The sequence below is a fragment of the Harpegnathos saltator genome, unplaced genomic scaffold (assembly GCF_003227715.2).
Source record: "Harpegnathos saltator strain DR-91 unplaced genomic scaffold, Hsal_v8.6 scaffold720, whole genome shotgun sequence".
Taxonomy (NCBI): Eukaryota; Metazoa; Arthropoda; class Insecta; order Hymenoptera; family Formicidae; genus Harpegnathos; species Harpegnathos saltator.
Genome location: NW_020230561.1, coordinates 829,100 through 845,043, shown reverse-complemented (window position 1 = coordinate 845,043; position 15,944 = coordinate 829,100). Strand labels below are relative to the sequence as shown.

At 29.7% G+C, this 15,944-nt stretch overlaps 1 protein-coding gene across 1 annotated transcript; it reads left to right on the top strand.

Moving 5' to 3' along the window:
* Window positions 1-1,816: 1,816 nt before the first annotated feature.
* Window positions 1,817-13,622, top strand: LOC105190062 (flavin-containing monooxygenase FMO GS-OX-like 4). Its single transcript, XM_019844597.2, has 6 exons — window positions 1,817-2,780; window positions 10,454-10,595; window positions 10,693-10,829; window positions 11,825-12,028; window positions 12,202-12,487; window positions 13,273-13,622. Exons 1-6 carry the CDS (start codon window positions 2,569-2,571, stop codon window positions 13,570-13,572), a joined length of 1,281 nt encoding a protein of 426 aa, XP_019700156.1. The 5' UTR covers window positions 1,817-2,568; the 3' UTR covers window positions 13,573-13,622.
* The last annotated feature ends 2,322 nt before the right edge of the window (window positions 13,623-15,944 follow it).

Genomic DNA, 15,944 nt, shown 5'->3' with positions numbered 1-15,944 from the left:
TTATTTATTATAATTGATAAGTAAATAGAACTTAAACAAGTTAACTTTTTGCTAACATTTCGAAGGCTGTAGAAAAAACAATGTATTACAAAATATTGTAGAGAAATATTGTAACAAATCTCGGTATTAATCATCGTTTGTAGGTACTAATCACTAATGTAAAAAATTATTAAATTACCTTAGGACCTATTAGTAACTGTTATTTTAATAATCGTTATTTAAGTACACAAAATTATTAGTGACTAGTGATACAGCTATCGAGTAATATTAATTTATATTTTTCTGTAATAGTATATAATCATTAACAACTCAACACTGAAATATTCCTGATTAGTACGAGCTCAGTAATTGAATCACTAGGAATTACTGACAACAGTGTTATTAATACTATGTTATAATAATTAATAGTGTTAATATGAAATAAGTATTTAATCATTAATTTACCAGTATTAGATTTTTATAAGGGAACTATTGAATCGTAAGAACATATTTTATTTTTATTAAATATTTAGATGAAAACATCAAGCATTGATTTATTTTATATATATATTATATAACATTGATTTATTATATATATATATATAATTATATAAATATTGATTTATTTTATATATGTAATATATACTTTATTTACTTTTCTCTAATTTATGATAAATAATATTTTGCAATAATCATATAATAAACTTGTGATAATTCATTATTAAGTATTGACTAAATACTTACTGAAATATTAATATTATTTAATCACTGCAAATTTCTCAGTAATTTCCAATATTAAAATTTTATAAGAATCTATCTATTTTCTGTCTTATAAATGAATAAATTTGATATATCTTTCATATACAGTAACTGCAGCAAAAGCGTTATCTTGATTGGGATTTTAAATGTTTTATTTTTCAGGTACTAGACAAAAGTGACATAATTGTCCAATAACTGCCTAAAAGTTGCATTAAATTTTTATCAGGGTTATAGCATTTGACGATTAAATAAAACATTGCTGAGAAATTCAGTGTATCAGTATTAGTGCTGAAAATGATTGCGAAATGATATACTGTAAGAAATATTATGTGGATATTATCCCTTTTTCAAATACATTTTGTATATAGTGTTTCTAATATAAATTTAGTATATTTGAATAATATCATGTTGCTGTTTGAGATACCTTTCACATTCCTTATTTTCTAGACACACATATTTACTTTTTAGTAATATATAGAATATATTTCGTCCCATGTTTTTAAAATATTTTTTAAATATTTGAAAAGAGCAATATTATTAAATATCAGAATACCAGAAATTTCAGAAACATTTACAAAATTTTATAGAGAAACATTGCAGAAACATATTTAATATTAATTATATTATTCCAGAATAGTGATCCGATGTTTCTTGTTTACTGAGTTATATAAAATTTATTCTTTATAGTTATTTACAGTAGTAGTTTATAGAACTAAACTATCCAGCAAACACAATATTACGTAATCAATTAACACATGTGTTATATTACAGTTATATTGTTGAGTAGGAAATTACAACTAACATGCACGTTACATGTAATATTGTATTTGCTGGCTATATTGTCAGCATTTAAAATGAAAGATATATATTTGATCTTTAGTGGAACAAAGAAAATGAAAAAATGGAAGGTTAAAAAGTCAGAAAGTCAAAAGAAACAGCTCTAAAGAACAAATTTATATACATATAGATACATTAAAAATATAAAAAAGTTTTGATAAAAATTGACAATATATTACATTGAAAATATATAAAATATATTAAATTCAATTTTAAAATGAACTACAATAAGCAACACATCATTCAATACCATATATATATATATAGACAATAATTATAATTTATCTTAAAGACACTAGAATCATATGACAATCACGTGTAACTGAACACTTGCTTATCAAACCGCAAAACTAGTCAAGTGTCAACAGATAGAAATCAAAGGCAAACACTACGATATGCTTGTGGTTTTTTATTTTTTCCGTTTTATACAAGCTCAAGTTAACTATAAAAAGGTGCGTGTTATTATAAGACACAATCTATTATCAGTTTTCTTCATTTAGAAAAAACCATGGCACAGTTTTAAATTATTAAATTTACTTTAAAATCGCGTGTCATTCACCAAATGATCTACTTTACCTACAAGTGCGCAACCTTTCCAACGTAAAGTATGATTGCGTTCAGAAAACAAAGCGCTCACTGAGCGCTTAGTAACTATTGGTCCTTACTGTTAGATTCTTACATTCAGACCAATAACGTTGACGAATTACTTAACCGTTGTGTAACCGTTGTGTTTTCTGAACGTAGCCAATGTCACGTTAGTGGCAAATGTTATTCGTCAAGCTTCGTTTATTACGCAAAAGAGGATATAAGTAACAAGTTACGTAACGTGTTTAAATAAAGTTATTGTTACACATTGTGATGTCGATTGATGTACGTTTCTGCAACATTTAAATAATAACAAATATTTGTCGAATTTTCGATAGGAAAAAGAGTGAAGACCAAGATTTCATTGATTATCGTCGCACGAAAGCGAAGTGTGTATAGATTTTATAGATGGCGGATCAAAAGGAAAAGATCAAGGTTTGTGTGATTGGTGGCGGTGCCGCTGGCTTGTGCGCAGTCAGACACTTAGTGGGAAATTCGAAATTTGAAGCGACGACCTATGAGCAAACTGGCGAAATAGGAGGTACATGGGTTTATATGAAGCAAGTTGGGCTAGATGAAAATGGTTTACCGATTCACTCCAGCATGTATCAGAATCTCAGGTTTGATGTTGCTTTCAATTAATTTTTTTTTCTAAGGTTTTCCTTTCTAAAATTTTTTTTCTAAGATGACTTCACATTGTAATCATTTCAAATGATGATGTTAGAAGTAAAAAAATATATGTTAAAATTTTTTACAAAGCATGTCAATATAAAAATATATAATCATAAAATGATATTTCCAATCAATTGAGCAGATTTGTAAAATACTTTATTCTAAAATTACGAAGTTATTCCCCATCTTTTCAGGGAAAAACGATGGCGGCCTTTTGTTTGTATAGTTAGAAAGATCTCTCGAATATATGAAACTTTGTCATGAACAATTTTTTGATACGACAGATATTTTTAAAGGTTTTGGGTTGTCACTAGGGTTCCCAATCCCAGGATTCTGGGATCCCGGCCAAATTTTTGGTCCCGAAAATACTCGGGATTCAACATCACAAATCCCAGGATTTCAAAATTTAATGCTTAGTGTCTATATAATACTTACAAAAATTTTACAAAAATTTTAGTTTTACAAAATTTAGTTTTTAGATTTAGATTTTTAATTTAGTTTTTAAATTTAGATTTAGTTTTACAAAAATTTTGCTTGAATAATTATTACTTATTACTGATGTTTTAGAGCATTTGCTAGAGAAGTGTGTATTTATATTTTAAATTTAATTCCATATATTATTTTTATTTGTTTGAAATATTAAGGGAGTTTCCTATTTTAAATTTCGCGGATAAACTGGCGCAACACAGACTCGAATCCGGGATTCTCGATCAGATATTTTGTAACAAAATTTGTTTTATTATGTTTAAAGTCACTTTCAAATGTGAAAAAGAAAAAATAATTATTTTTATTTATGATTAAATAAATAGAAACTATATAATTTCAAAATTTTGTAACTGTACTATTATTTGTAAGAAATGTTATGTCAACTATTTTATATAATTAATTTTTAGAGTAAATCAATATATTGTCATGTATCTTAAAAAGATACTATGGCTTGAAACTTTTGCACGCCACTGTATATAATCCCGGGATGGAATCTAAGAAATCCCGAAATCCCGGGATCCTAAATTGTATCCGGGATTAGAAACTCTAGTTGCTACACTTTACGTGGGCCACCCTATATAGGGTGTCCCATATTAAGGTACGTTTAAAAAACGCACCTCGATAATTCTTCAACGAAGCATTTCCAGTAAAAATATTTTGGACAAAAGTTGTATGATTTCAAAGAGGATATGAAACAACTATACTATTTTGTTTACAAATGGCACCACTTTCGAGATAAAACAACTATACTATTTCGTTTATAAATGGCAACACTTTCGAGATATTCACTGATCACTACTTTTCTTAAATGGAAACCGCAATTTTTTATTACACCGTCTTTTTCCACTAATTAATTTGAATAATTAATTTGAATAATTAATTTGAATAATTTGAATAATACTTTTATCTAAAACATTTTTTTATTTGCCTAATATTTTTTTAGATATTTAAGGAAAACTTGATAACTTTTTCAATATTTAACTTACGATATCTCGCTAACTATTTGTCGGAAGAAAAAGTGGTACTAAATTTTCTTGCTTTATTTGGTCTCAAGAATATATTTTTACAATAGTGCCCTTTTGTTAATTTATTGACTTTTGGAAATTTCAAAATCATCAAATTAACAAAAATCAGAGCGCTATTGTAACATATTCTTGTAATATATTCTTGAGATTAAATAGAGTAAAAAAGTATAGTACCACTTTTTCTTCCGACAAATGGTTAGCGAGATATCGTAAGTTAAATATTGAAAAAGTTAACGAGTTTTCCTTAAATATCTTAAAAAATAGTAGGTAAATGAAAAAATGTTTTAGACAAAAGTTGTTCAAATTAATTGGTAGAAAAGGACGGTGTAATAAAAAATTGGGGTTTCCATTTAAGATTTTTATGTTGATCTTAACTAGGCTTTTCAAGATCATCCCAAGATCAAATTCATAGCGTCAGTGAACAGATCCATTGAAGCCCTACAACTTTTGTCTGAAACATGTCTCTAAAATGTCGTGTTTACATTTTGTATGCATTGTATAAATGATATTTACATCTAATTAGTTAAATTTCAAACAATATAGCCAAATAGCCAAACTTGGGCGAATATATTCTAAGCAGAGCTTGTTACAAATTTTTGATACTAAAAGGCAATAAGTCCAGCATAGAATTTGTTCTATCAGATTAAAAGATTGTTGTCAAACTGACACCAGAAATGTGATAGAACCTACTGACAGATAATGCGATTAGATTTGTGGCAGAAACCGTATAATGCCTGTAATGATTTAACGGCAGATTGGCGACAGAAACCGATCTAGTCAAAACCACAACGTTGATCCGACATCGATGAGGGTTGAATTAACGTTGATTCAATGTTTCATCGACCATTTTAATGTCGGATCAACGTCGGATCAACGTTATGGTTCTGACTGGGGAATAGATCGTGTAGTTTGGCGGCAGGAACTGTTCGGTTTCTGCCGCCAATCTGCTGTCAAATTATGTTAGCAGGCTCTATCATACAAACTGAATGCGGACACAAATGATTATGATTTTTGATGTGGGATACTGATCAAAAGAGGAGAATCGACAATTTCGACCCTCTCTAGATTTCATTATAAATTATATATTATACATAATAAATTATGTAGTATTGTGTAGTATTACACAACTCATCTGAAAATCGTGGATATTATATTGGAAAATCATGAATATCATAATAAAGAATTATTTTTATATGTAAAATTAATAATGACAGTGAAGTATGTCAGATAGCACATATGGTACATATTTAGCCGCAAAATCATGAAAAGTGATCGCCTTTTTTCGTACTGGATCTATGAGGTGCAAAAAAAGTGTGTATGACTTGGATATTCCAAGAGATTATATATTATAATTATGTATTATAGTTGAATCAGGCTCTAAGAATCTGAAATGTAGCTCATCTTTCCTTCTTTTTCCCTCATTTCCCGTTCTCCTCATTTCTCTTTCCTATTTTCGTTTCGTTTAGATAAGTGATTAGATATTTGAGAGTCGTTATTAAAAAATAAAACGCGATTTTTATTTAGCGACTTTTTGTTTGAAACCCTTAGGATTAATTAGTTCAAAAAAGAGAAGAGAAATAATATTATGTTTATCTCGACTTTATACCCTTACAGAACTTATTACTGGCTGTAATAAATTGGCCAGTAATAATAAGTAATTTTATTATTTGTATGAATAATAAAATTATTCGTACGAGTGATTGTACCTAACATGCTAGGTTAAAGAGCGAATGTTTCATTAATTTCATGACTATTTATTATAGCGAAAGGAGAGGCTTTTACGAATTTGCTTAAATGATCCTAAGCGTTATTTTATAAATATGTCTTTATTTTAATATATTTTGTATAAGAATTTTTAGCATATACAGGGAGTTGTTTGATAAGTCAGTGACTTTGAAATGAAAGAACTTTTTTTACCGAAATTTGATTTATTTTTCGACATAGTTTTCTTTGAATACGATACATTTTGCCTAACGATTTTCCAACTTCTTTAAACCTTCCAAACAATATGATTTTTCAAATTCTACAAAATAGGCATTTATTTTAGCGATTATCTCCTTGTTCGATGCGAATGTTTTTCGATCAAGTCATTTTTTTATATTTACAAAGAGAAAGAAGGGATCAAATCCAGAGAACAGGATAGATGAGTTCGTAGCGCAATTCGATAATTTTGGCCATGGCAATTATAAACGTATGAGCTAGTGTATTGTCATGGTGAAAAAGAATTTTTTTCTTCACCAAGTGGGATCACTTTTCTTTTCAATTCAACGTGAAATCGATCCAATAAGGAAGCATAATATTGCGGATCTCAGAAAATTGTAGCCATGACCTTTCCGACCGATGGAACCGTTTTTGTCTTCTTTGGAGCATGTTCGTTAGGAGAAATCCATTGTTTTGGTTGCTTTTTCATTTCTAGAGAGTAGTAATGGATCTATGTTTTATTAACGGTTAAATATCGCAAAAACTTGGATTGCGCTTGAACATGTCCGAACACTGTCTCGGAATGGTCGAGCGATTCTGTTTTTGGTCAACTGTGAGCAAACACGACACCCATATTGCTGATAGCTTTCTCATGCTCAAATGTTCATGCAGAATATGAAAACATGTTCATCTGAGATATTTACCATTTTAGTTATCTCGCGTATCTTTACTCAATAGTCATTCAACACAATATTATGGATTTTATTGACCATTTCTTCAGTTGTGACCTCATTCGGACGTCCTGAGCGCTCAGCATTATTCGTACTTGTATGGCCATAACGAAATTCAATGCAATACTTCTCATACAGGAAAAACACTCAAACATTGAGTATCTACATTCAATATTTGAGTGTTTTTTTCCACAAGAATTGTGAATCATTCCATGACAGAGCAGAGTCCCTGTAATACCTTTTTTTAACTTTTTTTCAGTTTCTTTAATAATTTTTTCATTCAAAAGATAATGCTTTATCAGCACACGGAATTTACTTTTTTCCAATTGCAACAAAGAAACACAAACTTATCCGCTTTTAAACACTATCAAAAAATTTCTATTTGACAGATCTATTTGAAATTTGTGTGCGTACTTAAATAAGATGGCATATGTCAAAAATAAAGTCTTGCGATTTGAGCGTCATCTCTCTTGTCAAAATTATAGACTTATTAAACAGTCTCATATTTTTTTGTTTTGTTATATTGACTGATAATGTCAGAAAAGTATTATGAGCCTTAAAATTTCACACGGATATTATTATAATGTATATTATGAGTTTGTGAAAATTTTGAATAATTCTATTGTTAATAATATGTTAAATATATATTATAAAATTTATTTGAAAGAAATATAAACTTCTCGAAGATAGTATACATTTTGTAAAAAAAATATCCGGAATTACTCAATAAAATACGAAATTTTTTATTCATTAGTATTGATTTTGTCGCTTTCAAAATTTCAGGTTCCATCGGATGCAATACAAACGTGCCAATGCTTAATCCAATCCTCAAAACACTTCTCAAACGCTGAAGCTGGTATTGCTTCGAGCTCTTTCTGCGAATTTTCTTTTATATCTTCAATCGATTGAAAACGCATGTCTTGAAGTGGTAACTTGAGTGCGCCTTTGAATTTAGAAAACAAGAAGAAGTTATACAGAGCTATATCTGGAAAATACGGTGCTTGGTCGATGACATTTGTTGAGTTTTTGGTCAAAACTTCGCGTACAAGAGTCAATATGTGCGACGGCACATTATCATGGTGCAAAATCCAAAAATTGTTTTTCCATAAATCTGACTTTTTCCGGTGAACATTCTCACGTAAACGCTTCATAACGCTCAAATAATATTCTTTATTAACGGTTTGTCCATCTGGAAGGAATTCTGAGTGCACAATACCACGATAATCAAAGAAAACAGTGAGCATGGCCTTGAGCATGGCAAGCGTATAAGGCATTGAAAGAAGGCACTTGTCGGCCTTCTTTCAATGCCTTATACGCTTCAATGCATTCATACGCTTGTGTTTTTGACAGACATGACTCACCAAAGGCTTTTTGTAGCATTTTTAAGAATTCGATACAAGAAATTTTGTTGACAACACAAAATTTAAGACAAATTCTTTGCTCAACAAAGAACCTCCGCAAAAAGGATGGATTTTCTGCCCGTTTTTCGGTCCTCGATTTTGGAATCAAATTTCATGCCAAGAGATAGCTTATGATGAAACATTAATTACAGAAAACTTTCACATTGAGCATACGATTAGTTTCAAAGATATGGAAGGTCAAAGTAGTTAGTACTAATACTATTATAATACTATTATAATATATATTGTAATATAATTAATATTATCTACTAAGAAAATGTGACATAACGCTTTATCGTACGAATTTTTGCGAAATTCGGAATTTATGGGTTCTTTGAGTTATTGATTGCGAATCTGATGTCAAATTTAAAAAATTCAAGATGACGAATGTAACATGGCGGACACAAATAGTGAAACAATCATTTACTTTTATTGGAACTGTTATGTTATGGTTTTTTCGGCTAGCTAATTGCAAACTTTTTTTCAGATTTACGTTTACCTTCAGTGTAGGCAAGATGAAAAGGTTATTCAGCTAGTGAAGGCAAGATGAAAATGTTATCCAACCAGTGAAGGCAAAATTAATTAATTTTCAAATTCACTCTGTGAATGGTTATGAATACATTACAGATTTCGGATTTAGGTATATGCACTCCGTTATAATGACCATATCCAAGGTACCAGACTATCGTCATAACGTTACTGCGTATCGGCATAACAGCCGACAGTTCGAGCGCCACTTTCGAACGTACAATAATATTCTTTTATTGAGTCTCGTTCGGATTTGAATTTGTCCATGGGAACAAAAATGTGATATTTCCCGCTGCGGTACCGTGATTTCATATAAGCTTTGATAAGTAAGGGATCTTCAATTACAATACCATAGTTTTCATAATTAATAGTAGCAGGTCGATGTCTAAGATTTGGTTGAAACTTGTGCACAAGAAAGATTCCTTTGTTTTGATGTTCAGCGTAATATGAGATGAAATTATTTATTTGATATGGACCAAGACTGAGATAATATAAATCATTTAGCTTAAGCTGAGGGAACCCAAGAAATTGATTGTTTTCCATATTATCTATTGTTGTATAGTGAATCTCAAAGTACAGTGATCTAACTTGGGATAGATGATTGTTTCACTATTTGTGTCCGCCATGTTACATCCGCCATTTTGAATTTTTAAAATCTGACATCAGATTCGTAATCAGCAACTCAAAGAACCCATAGATACCCAATTTCGCAAAAATGCGAAATTCATGCGATAAAGCGTTATTAGTGTCATACTTTCTTAGGAGGTAGTGACCACTTTGACCCTTTATATCTCCGAAGCCAATCATATGCTCAATGTAAAACTTTTTTATGATTAATGTCTCATCATAAGCTATCATTTCGCATAAAATTCAATTAAAAAATCGGGGACTGAAAAACTGGCATTTTTGCGAATGTTCTTTATCCATTATGAAAATCACAAAACACTCTCGAACTCGACTAACGTAAACAGCTGCAGTAAACAAACTGCTTGACCGATTGCGTCCAAACTCTGCGTGGCAATTAGTGTACAGTGCTACCAGCTTACACACAAAACAATTTTTTCGATACTTCATTGCGAGACTTTTGAAATTCCGGGCACATTTTTTACAGAATATATTTGAAATCAAGAAAAATCATATATCTATATCATGCTGATATTTTTTATCACGTTTGTTAAAAAGAACATCTTATATTATCATTACATTTACATACTCAGTAAATATTATCATTTTCGTTATTTTTGCTTTCGTTATTTTTCCATTTATTAAATATTAAAATAAAAAAAATGTTCAATTTTACAAATTTGTTTAATAAATCGCAAGTATTATTTTATAGACGTGTTTTTATTTCAATACATTTTGCAAAAAATTTTTAAGCATGTGTATTTTCTTGCTTCTAACATAATTGATCAAAATAAACGTAGTGAAATAAGTTAACTTCAAAGTTAAAAAGATTTGAACTTATTTTCTGATAAAGGTATTGATCTATATTGTTTCTTGTTACTACATTGTTTTTTCTGTTTTTGTTTAGAACAAATTTGCCCGCAAAGATTATGAATTTTCCGGATTATATGACAATGGAAGCACAAGAACCTAGTTGCATAAGCCATCAAGAAGTCTTAAATTATCTCAAAAATTACACCCAGCATTTCGATATACATCGACACATTCATGTAACTATATTTCTCTTTTAATATAAAAGCTTTTAATATAAAAAATATTGCATGCTAATTCAACTCACTAAATATAACATTAATTTTTGTTCTTCAGTTTAATACAAGAGTGGAAGAAGTTCGTTTCGAACCATCTGCCGATTGCAGCCGTGATAGATGGCTCGTGAGAGTAAAAAATTTAAAAACAAATAACACGGAAATTCAATATTTCGATGCAATTATGGTTTGCAATGGGTGAGAAGTCTTGCATGTTACTAAACTAAATGTTGAAGAATATACAGACAACTTACAAAATTTAATCTTCTGAAAATTACAAAAATAAATAAACCGATTTCTTATAGGTGTTTGGATGCTAAAATGAAACTGTTCTTCAAATTACGTGAGATTTTAAAATAATGAATGGTTGAAACTACAAAAAATACTTCAAATTTTGATCATTTTTAATACCCCATTTTATGCAATACTGAAATTAGTGTAGGTGATTTCTATAGATTTTTGGGTGAAGACGAATACTCTAAATTAACTTATCACGTTAGATTTTTTAGTAACCATTAGCTGAAATCTATGACTAAAACACAAATTTATGGCTCCTTTATCTATGAAACATGTTATAGCTGTCATACTTAAGATGCCAATGGTATATCATTAACATCAACATCACCAACGTCAACATATTAACCTTTCTCCTTGTTCTTCATTAACACTCTATATTTTCAAAAAATTAATCCAAGTAATTATTTCAGAAATGAAATATGTTCTAAAGACATGCGCTTTAAAAAGAAATTCTAGTGTAATTCATAAAAATAACTTTCACTGATTTCAGTATTGTGAAATTTGACCAATTCATACACTACTAAAAATGAATGTAAGTAATGCTTTCTTAGATTTCAGCCTTTGATTATTAAAAAAATCTGATGTGATAGAGTAATTTGAATTATCAATTTATATTCAATATAAAAAAATCTATCAAAATCGCCTCCACTGATTCCTGTTTCCAGATTTAACACTTTATGAACCGTCAAAAATGACCAAAATTGAAGATCTTTTGAAGTTTTAACCTTTTATTATTCAAAAATCTGATGTCATAAAGAACAGATTCATATTCAGCATCCAAAAGTCTATAAGATTCAATTACACTGATTTTTGTAACTTGACCCTATACCTATGGTATTATATTAATGATGTTGCTATATTAAACTTTTATTTATATTCTTCTAATTTTTTTCTAGACATTACTTTGATCCTTATATACCAACTATACCTGGCATCGAAAGTTTCCCGGGTTTAATATTACACAGTCACGCCTATAGAATACCTGAAGAGTTTTCTGGGAAAACTGTGATAGTGTTAGGTGCCGGTTCATCTGGTATCGATATAGGGATCGATTTATCGAATCATGCAACTCGCGTGTACTTAAGCCATAATCACGACCGGTAAGTGATCAATTAAATTATATCTATAAACATTAATTAATTGAGATTTATTAAGCAACATTTAATTAATTCCATAAATACAAAATTAGAAAGAAAGTGGAGTGACGAAATAAATAGTAGATGAATAGTAGATGATAAATTTCTTTATTTCTTTAGTTATATTATTCTTATAGATTCACAAGTCCTCTACCGCCAAACATGATACAAATCGCAGGTGTTGAAAGTATACATGAAACTACGATTCGTCTTAAAGACAAATCCACTGTTAATGCAGATGCTTTTATTTTTTGCACTGGATATAAATATAGTTTTCCTTCCTTACATGAAAATTGCGACATACGGGTGGACGATAACTATGTAAAGCCACTTTACAAACATTTGATTAATATTGAGCATCCTACGATGTGTATAGTTGGAATACCTACATTAGTTGTACCGTTTCCTATGTTCCATATACAGGTAATAATTCATGCTAGTTATTGACGCGATAAATAATTATACACCGTAATAATTCAATAAATACCGCGAGATTTGTGCGGGAATGCACATAACTTTGCTCATAAGCAATATGATTACACCTTCAATCCAACATGAAAAATATTATTATAAAGGTGTCCCATAATTCAATATGAGGAATTCGTGGAGATACAGAACAGATTAAGGCAAAATCACATACTGTTTTGCGATATTCGCAATAGTTATTGAGTTATTAATTACTGAAATCTGATGAATGAGCGCGCGCCGGGATGGATAATTGGAGAAGTACAGCCACTCGGGCAAGAATATGGCCCAGTCGATCTAGCAATTGTTGCCGGCATGCGGCGACAGAAAGGACAATGTGGCTATGCGCTAATCTTATTTCGCCGCTCCTACGTCTCGCCGCATGTCGGCAAATTTTTATATTTGTCTTAATCCGTTCTATGTCTTCACGAATTCTGCGTACTGAATTATGAGACACCCTGTATGCGTGTGTATATGTATGTGCGTATGTGTAGTCATTAAGTACACGTTATAGTAATAGTTAAACAGTTATCGATATTTTATGTCCAATAATTATTTTGATAATTCTATTGTATATTTAAATATATACTATCTCGTTTTATTCATAATTATATGAGAATAATTTTAAACATAACAATATATTGGTAACTTTGTTTTTAATTTATTATAACAAAATACTTTAATTTATATTGTAATTTATATTGTAAGCCTAATAAATTCTTTCCAAAATTTTTATTTCTTAGGTGCAGTATTTCTTGGCTTTATTAGAGGGCCGTGTGACTTTACCTGCAAAATCTGTGACGTTGGAAGATTCAACTTTAAAAACTTTGAATAAAAGACACGCGCACAAACTCATGGACCAACAATGGGATTACAACGATTCATTGGCGATCGCTGGTGGTTTCGAAAAATTACCACCTTTTTACAAACTTGGTTACACAGCATGGTTAGTTCAGAGACGTATGAATCTTTTGCGTTATAAAGATTCTAAATTTCTTGTTTCTGAAGACGGAAACAGCGTTGAGTTGATTATACCGGATTGATTAAGTTTTATAAACATTTTTATGTTATTGAGAGTTTTGAAAGTTTTAAGGTTTGGGATCAATTCAGTGTATGCAAGATGTTCTCGGGACAATATGTTCAGGATCTTTTGGAAACGAAAAATTGTGAAGATTAATCAGATCAAACTGAGAAGAGAGGTCATAAGAAGTCATACCATTTTGCAAAAATCGCAATAGTTATTAAGTTATTAATAATTGAAAATGGTAAAGGACTTTTTGGTTAAGAATGACCTAATATACAATTATATGACGGCTGTTGTGCCTAGCGACAGATTCAAGATTCACTATTTAAAGTTCAATATACTCATATCTATCGCTAGACATAATAGTCGTCATATAATTGTAGATTAAGTCCTTCTGAACAAAAAAGTCCTTTACCATTTTGCAAGTAAGTAGGTAAATTTTCAAGTTATCAATTAAAAGAGTCTCTAGATGTGGTCATCCTCAATCATTAATAACTTAATAACTATTGCGATTTCTACAACATGGTACATGGTACGATACGAATTCTACAACATGATACGATACGAATAGTGGCGCGTTATCCTTTCCCTCATCGCGCGCCGGCAGCGGTTAATTGATCGACTCACTATTTAACTAGGCCTCTCGAGCGGCTGAATGCTCCTCCTACACCATCTCAGTATGCTCTCATTCGTCAAATTTCTATTATTAATAACTCAATGATTATTGCGAATATCGCAAAATGGTATGCGGCTTTTATGTTTATTTTAAGCTGCTCTGTGTCTCCATGAATTCCTCGAAACGAATTATGGAATTTATTTTGTTCTTTTTTCACGTTCTGACATAATAAATTACTGTTATAGCCCAATATATGTTGATTGTAATTGTAATAGTACAGAATATATATTTTTTCATTCAGCATAAGCGACATCTAAATATAAAAATTTCGCTCGTCGATAATCTTATAAAAGAGCTATTATTAAGGTACATTTTTAGAACATAATAATTTACTTATATAAGGAACTAATTTGATATTCATGTTTGAACTATTAAGAATTTTTTCTATTGAATTTAATAGTAATCCATGATGTAAGTGCGCTATTAAACATTTCACGAGTTTAGATAATAATTATGATATTGACATACTATCAATATTTACCTACGAAATGGAAAAGAAGGAGCGTGAAGAAATGAGAATCAATTTTTTAACAGTGAAGACTTCATTATTCCATTTTACTGATGCACGATTAAAATTATTAATAGAATTTATCGAAAGACAAAGCGCTTATAATTATTAGCAAAAAAGTATGTCTTATCTATCATTGTATACATTTCAAGTAGTGTATAGTGTTATTATGAATGATGTGTTGAAATAATCTGTTAACATTTATAGAATTGTAGAGTAATGATTTCATACCTAAAATAAGTTTTATAAATTATGTATTTGTTTTATTCTATTTGTAAACGTTTAATTTATGTATTCAGCCAAGTTATTCGGGAATAAAAAAAAAATTGTCGAAAAAATGAGCAGATTTCAAATAGTTGTAATTTTCTTTAGAAAAATGGAAATCCAAATCTGGAAAATGGATTTTGAAGCTCCCTCTGTCGAAATCTTTACTTTCCAAAAATTACAACTGTTCTTATTTTTTTTAATTATAGTAATTTTAACATACAGGAAACAATTAAATCGACGAAACGGGAAATATTTTTGTTGCTTTGTCAGCATGTACACAAAAACAATTTACAAAAATTTGTCTATTTATTCTGTGTGAAAGTTTGAATTTTTTCCTGCGAAAATTTTTTTAGATTTTGATTTCGATTTCATTTCACTAAGTTATTCGGGACTGAAGAAAAAGTAGTCATTTTGAAAAATTATTTGAAAAAAAGAAAATTACGTAAAAATTAGCAATTTCTCACTTTTTTATATAAACTTAAAAAATTATGCAACGTGATTAAAAAATTTTATCGACTGAAATCGTTGTACCTTTTAATATTTTAACCTTGAAAAAGAAATCATTGATTTTTTTGTACTTCGATAATTCTTTAGTAGTGATATATTTAATATGATATATTTAAATATATCGATGCATATGTTATACAGGAACACTTCATTTGTTTCGACAAACAATTTTTTTATAATGAAAATAGAAATGAAACTCGTGGTAGAAAACTTTTTTCACTAACATAAACATAATCTTTTGACATATTCGGCATAAAATAAAAAAATCAAAGTTTCACTGCGTTTCCAAAATTCCATAAGTTTCCATAAGTTCAGGTGGGATTCTAAACATACGTTCTCTATGGATGGTCTATATCCCGCGATCTTTTGGGATGACAATTACGACGGAATTAACCTAATTTGGAAAATTTTGATCAATTATAGCATGTGCTTT

Coding starts and splice junctions, on each gene's coding strand:
- LOC105190062 (XM_019844597.2), top strand. CDS start 2,569: ATGGCGGATCAAAAGGAAAAGATCAAGGTTTGTGTGATTGGTGGCGGT. Junction 2,781..10,453: donor AGCATGTATCAGAATCTCAG/GTTTGATGTTGC, acceptor GTTTTTGTTTAG/AACAAATTTGCCCGCAAAGA. Junction 12,029..12,201: donor TTAAGCCATAATCACGACCG/GTAAGTGATCAA, acceptor TTATTCTTATAG/ATTCACAAGTCCTCTACCGC.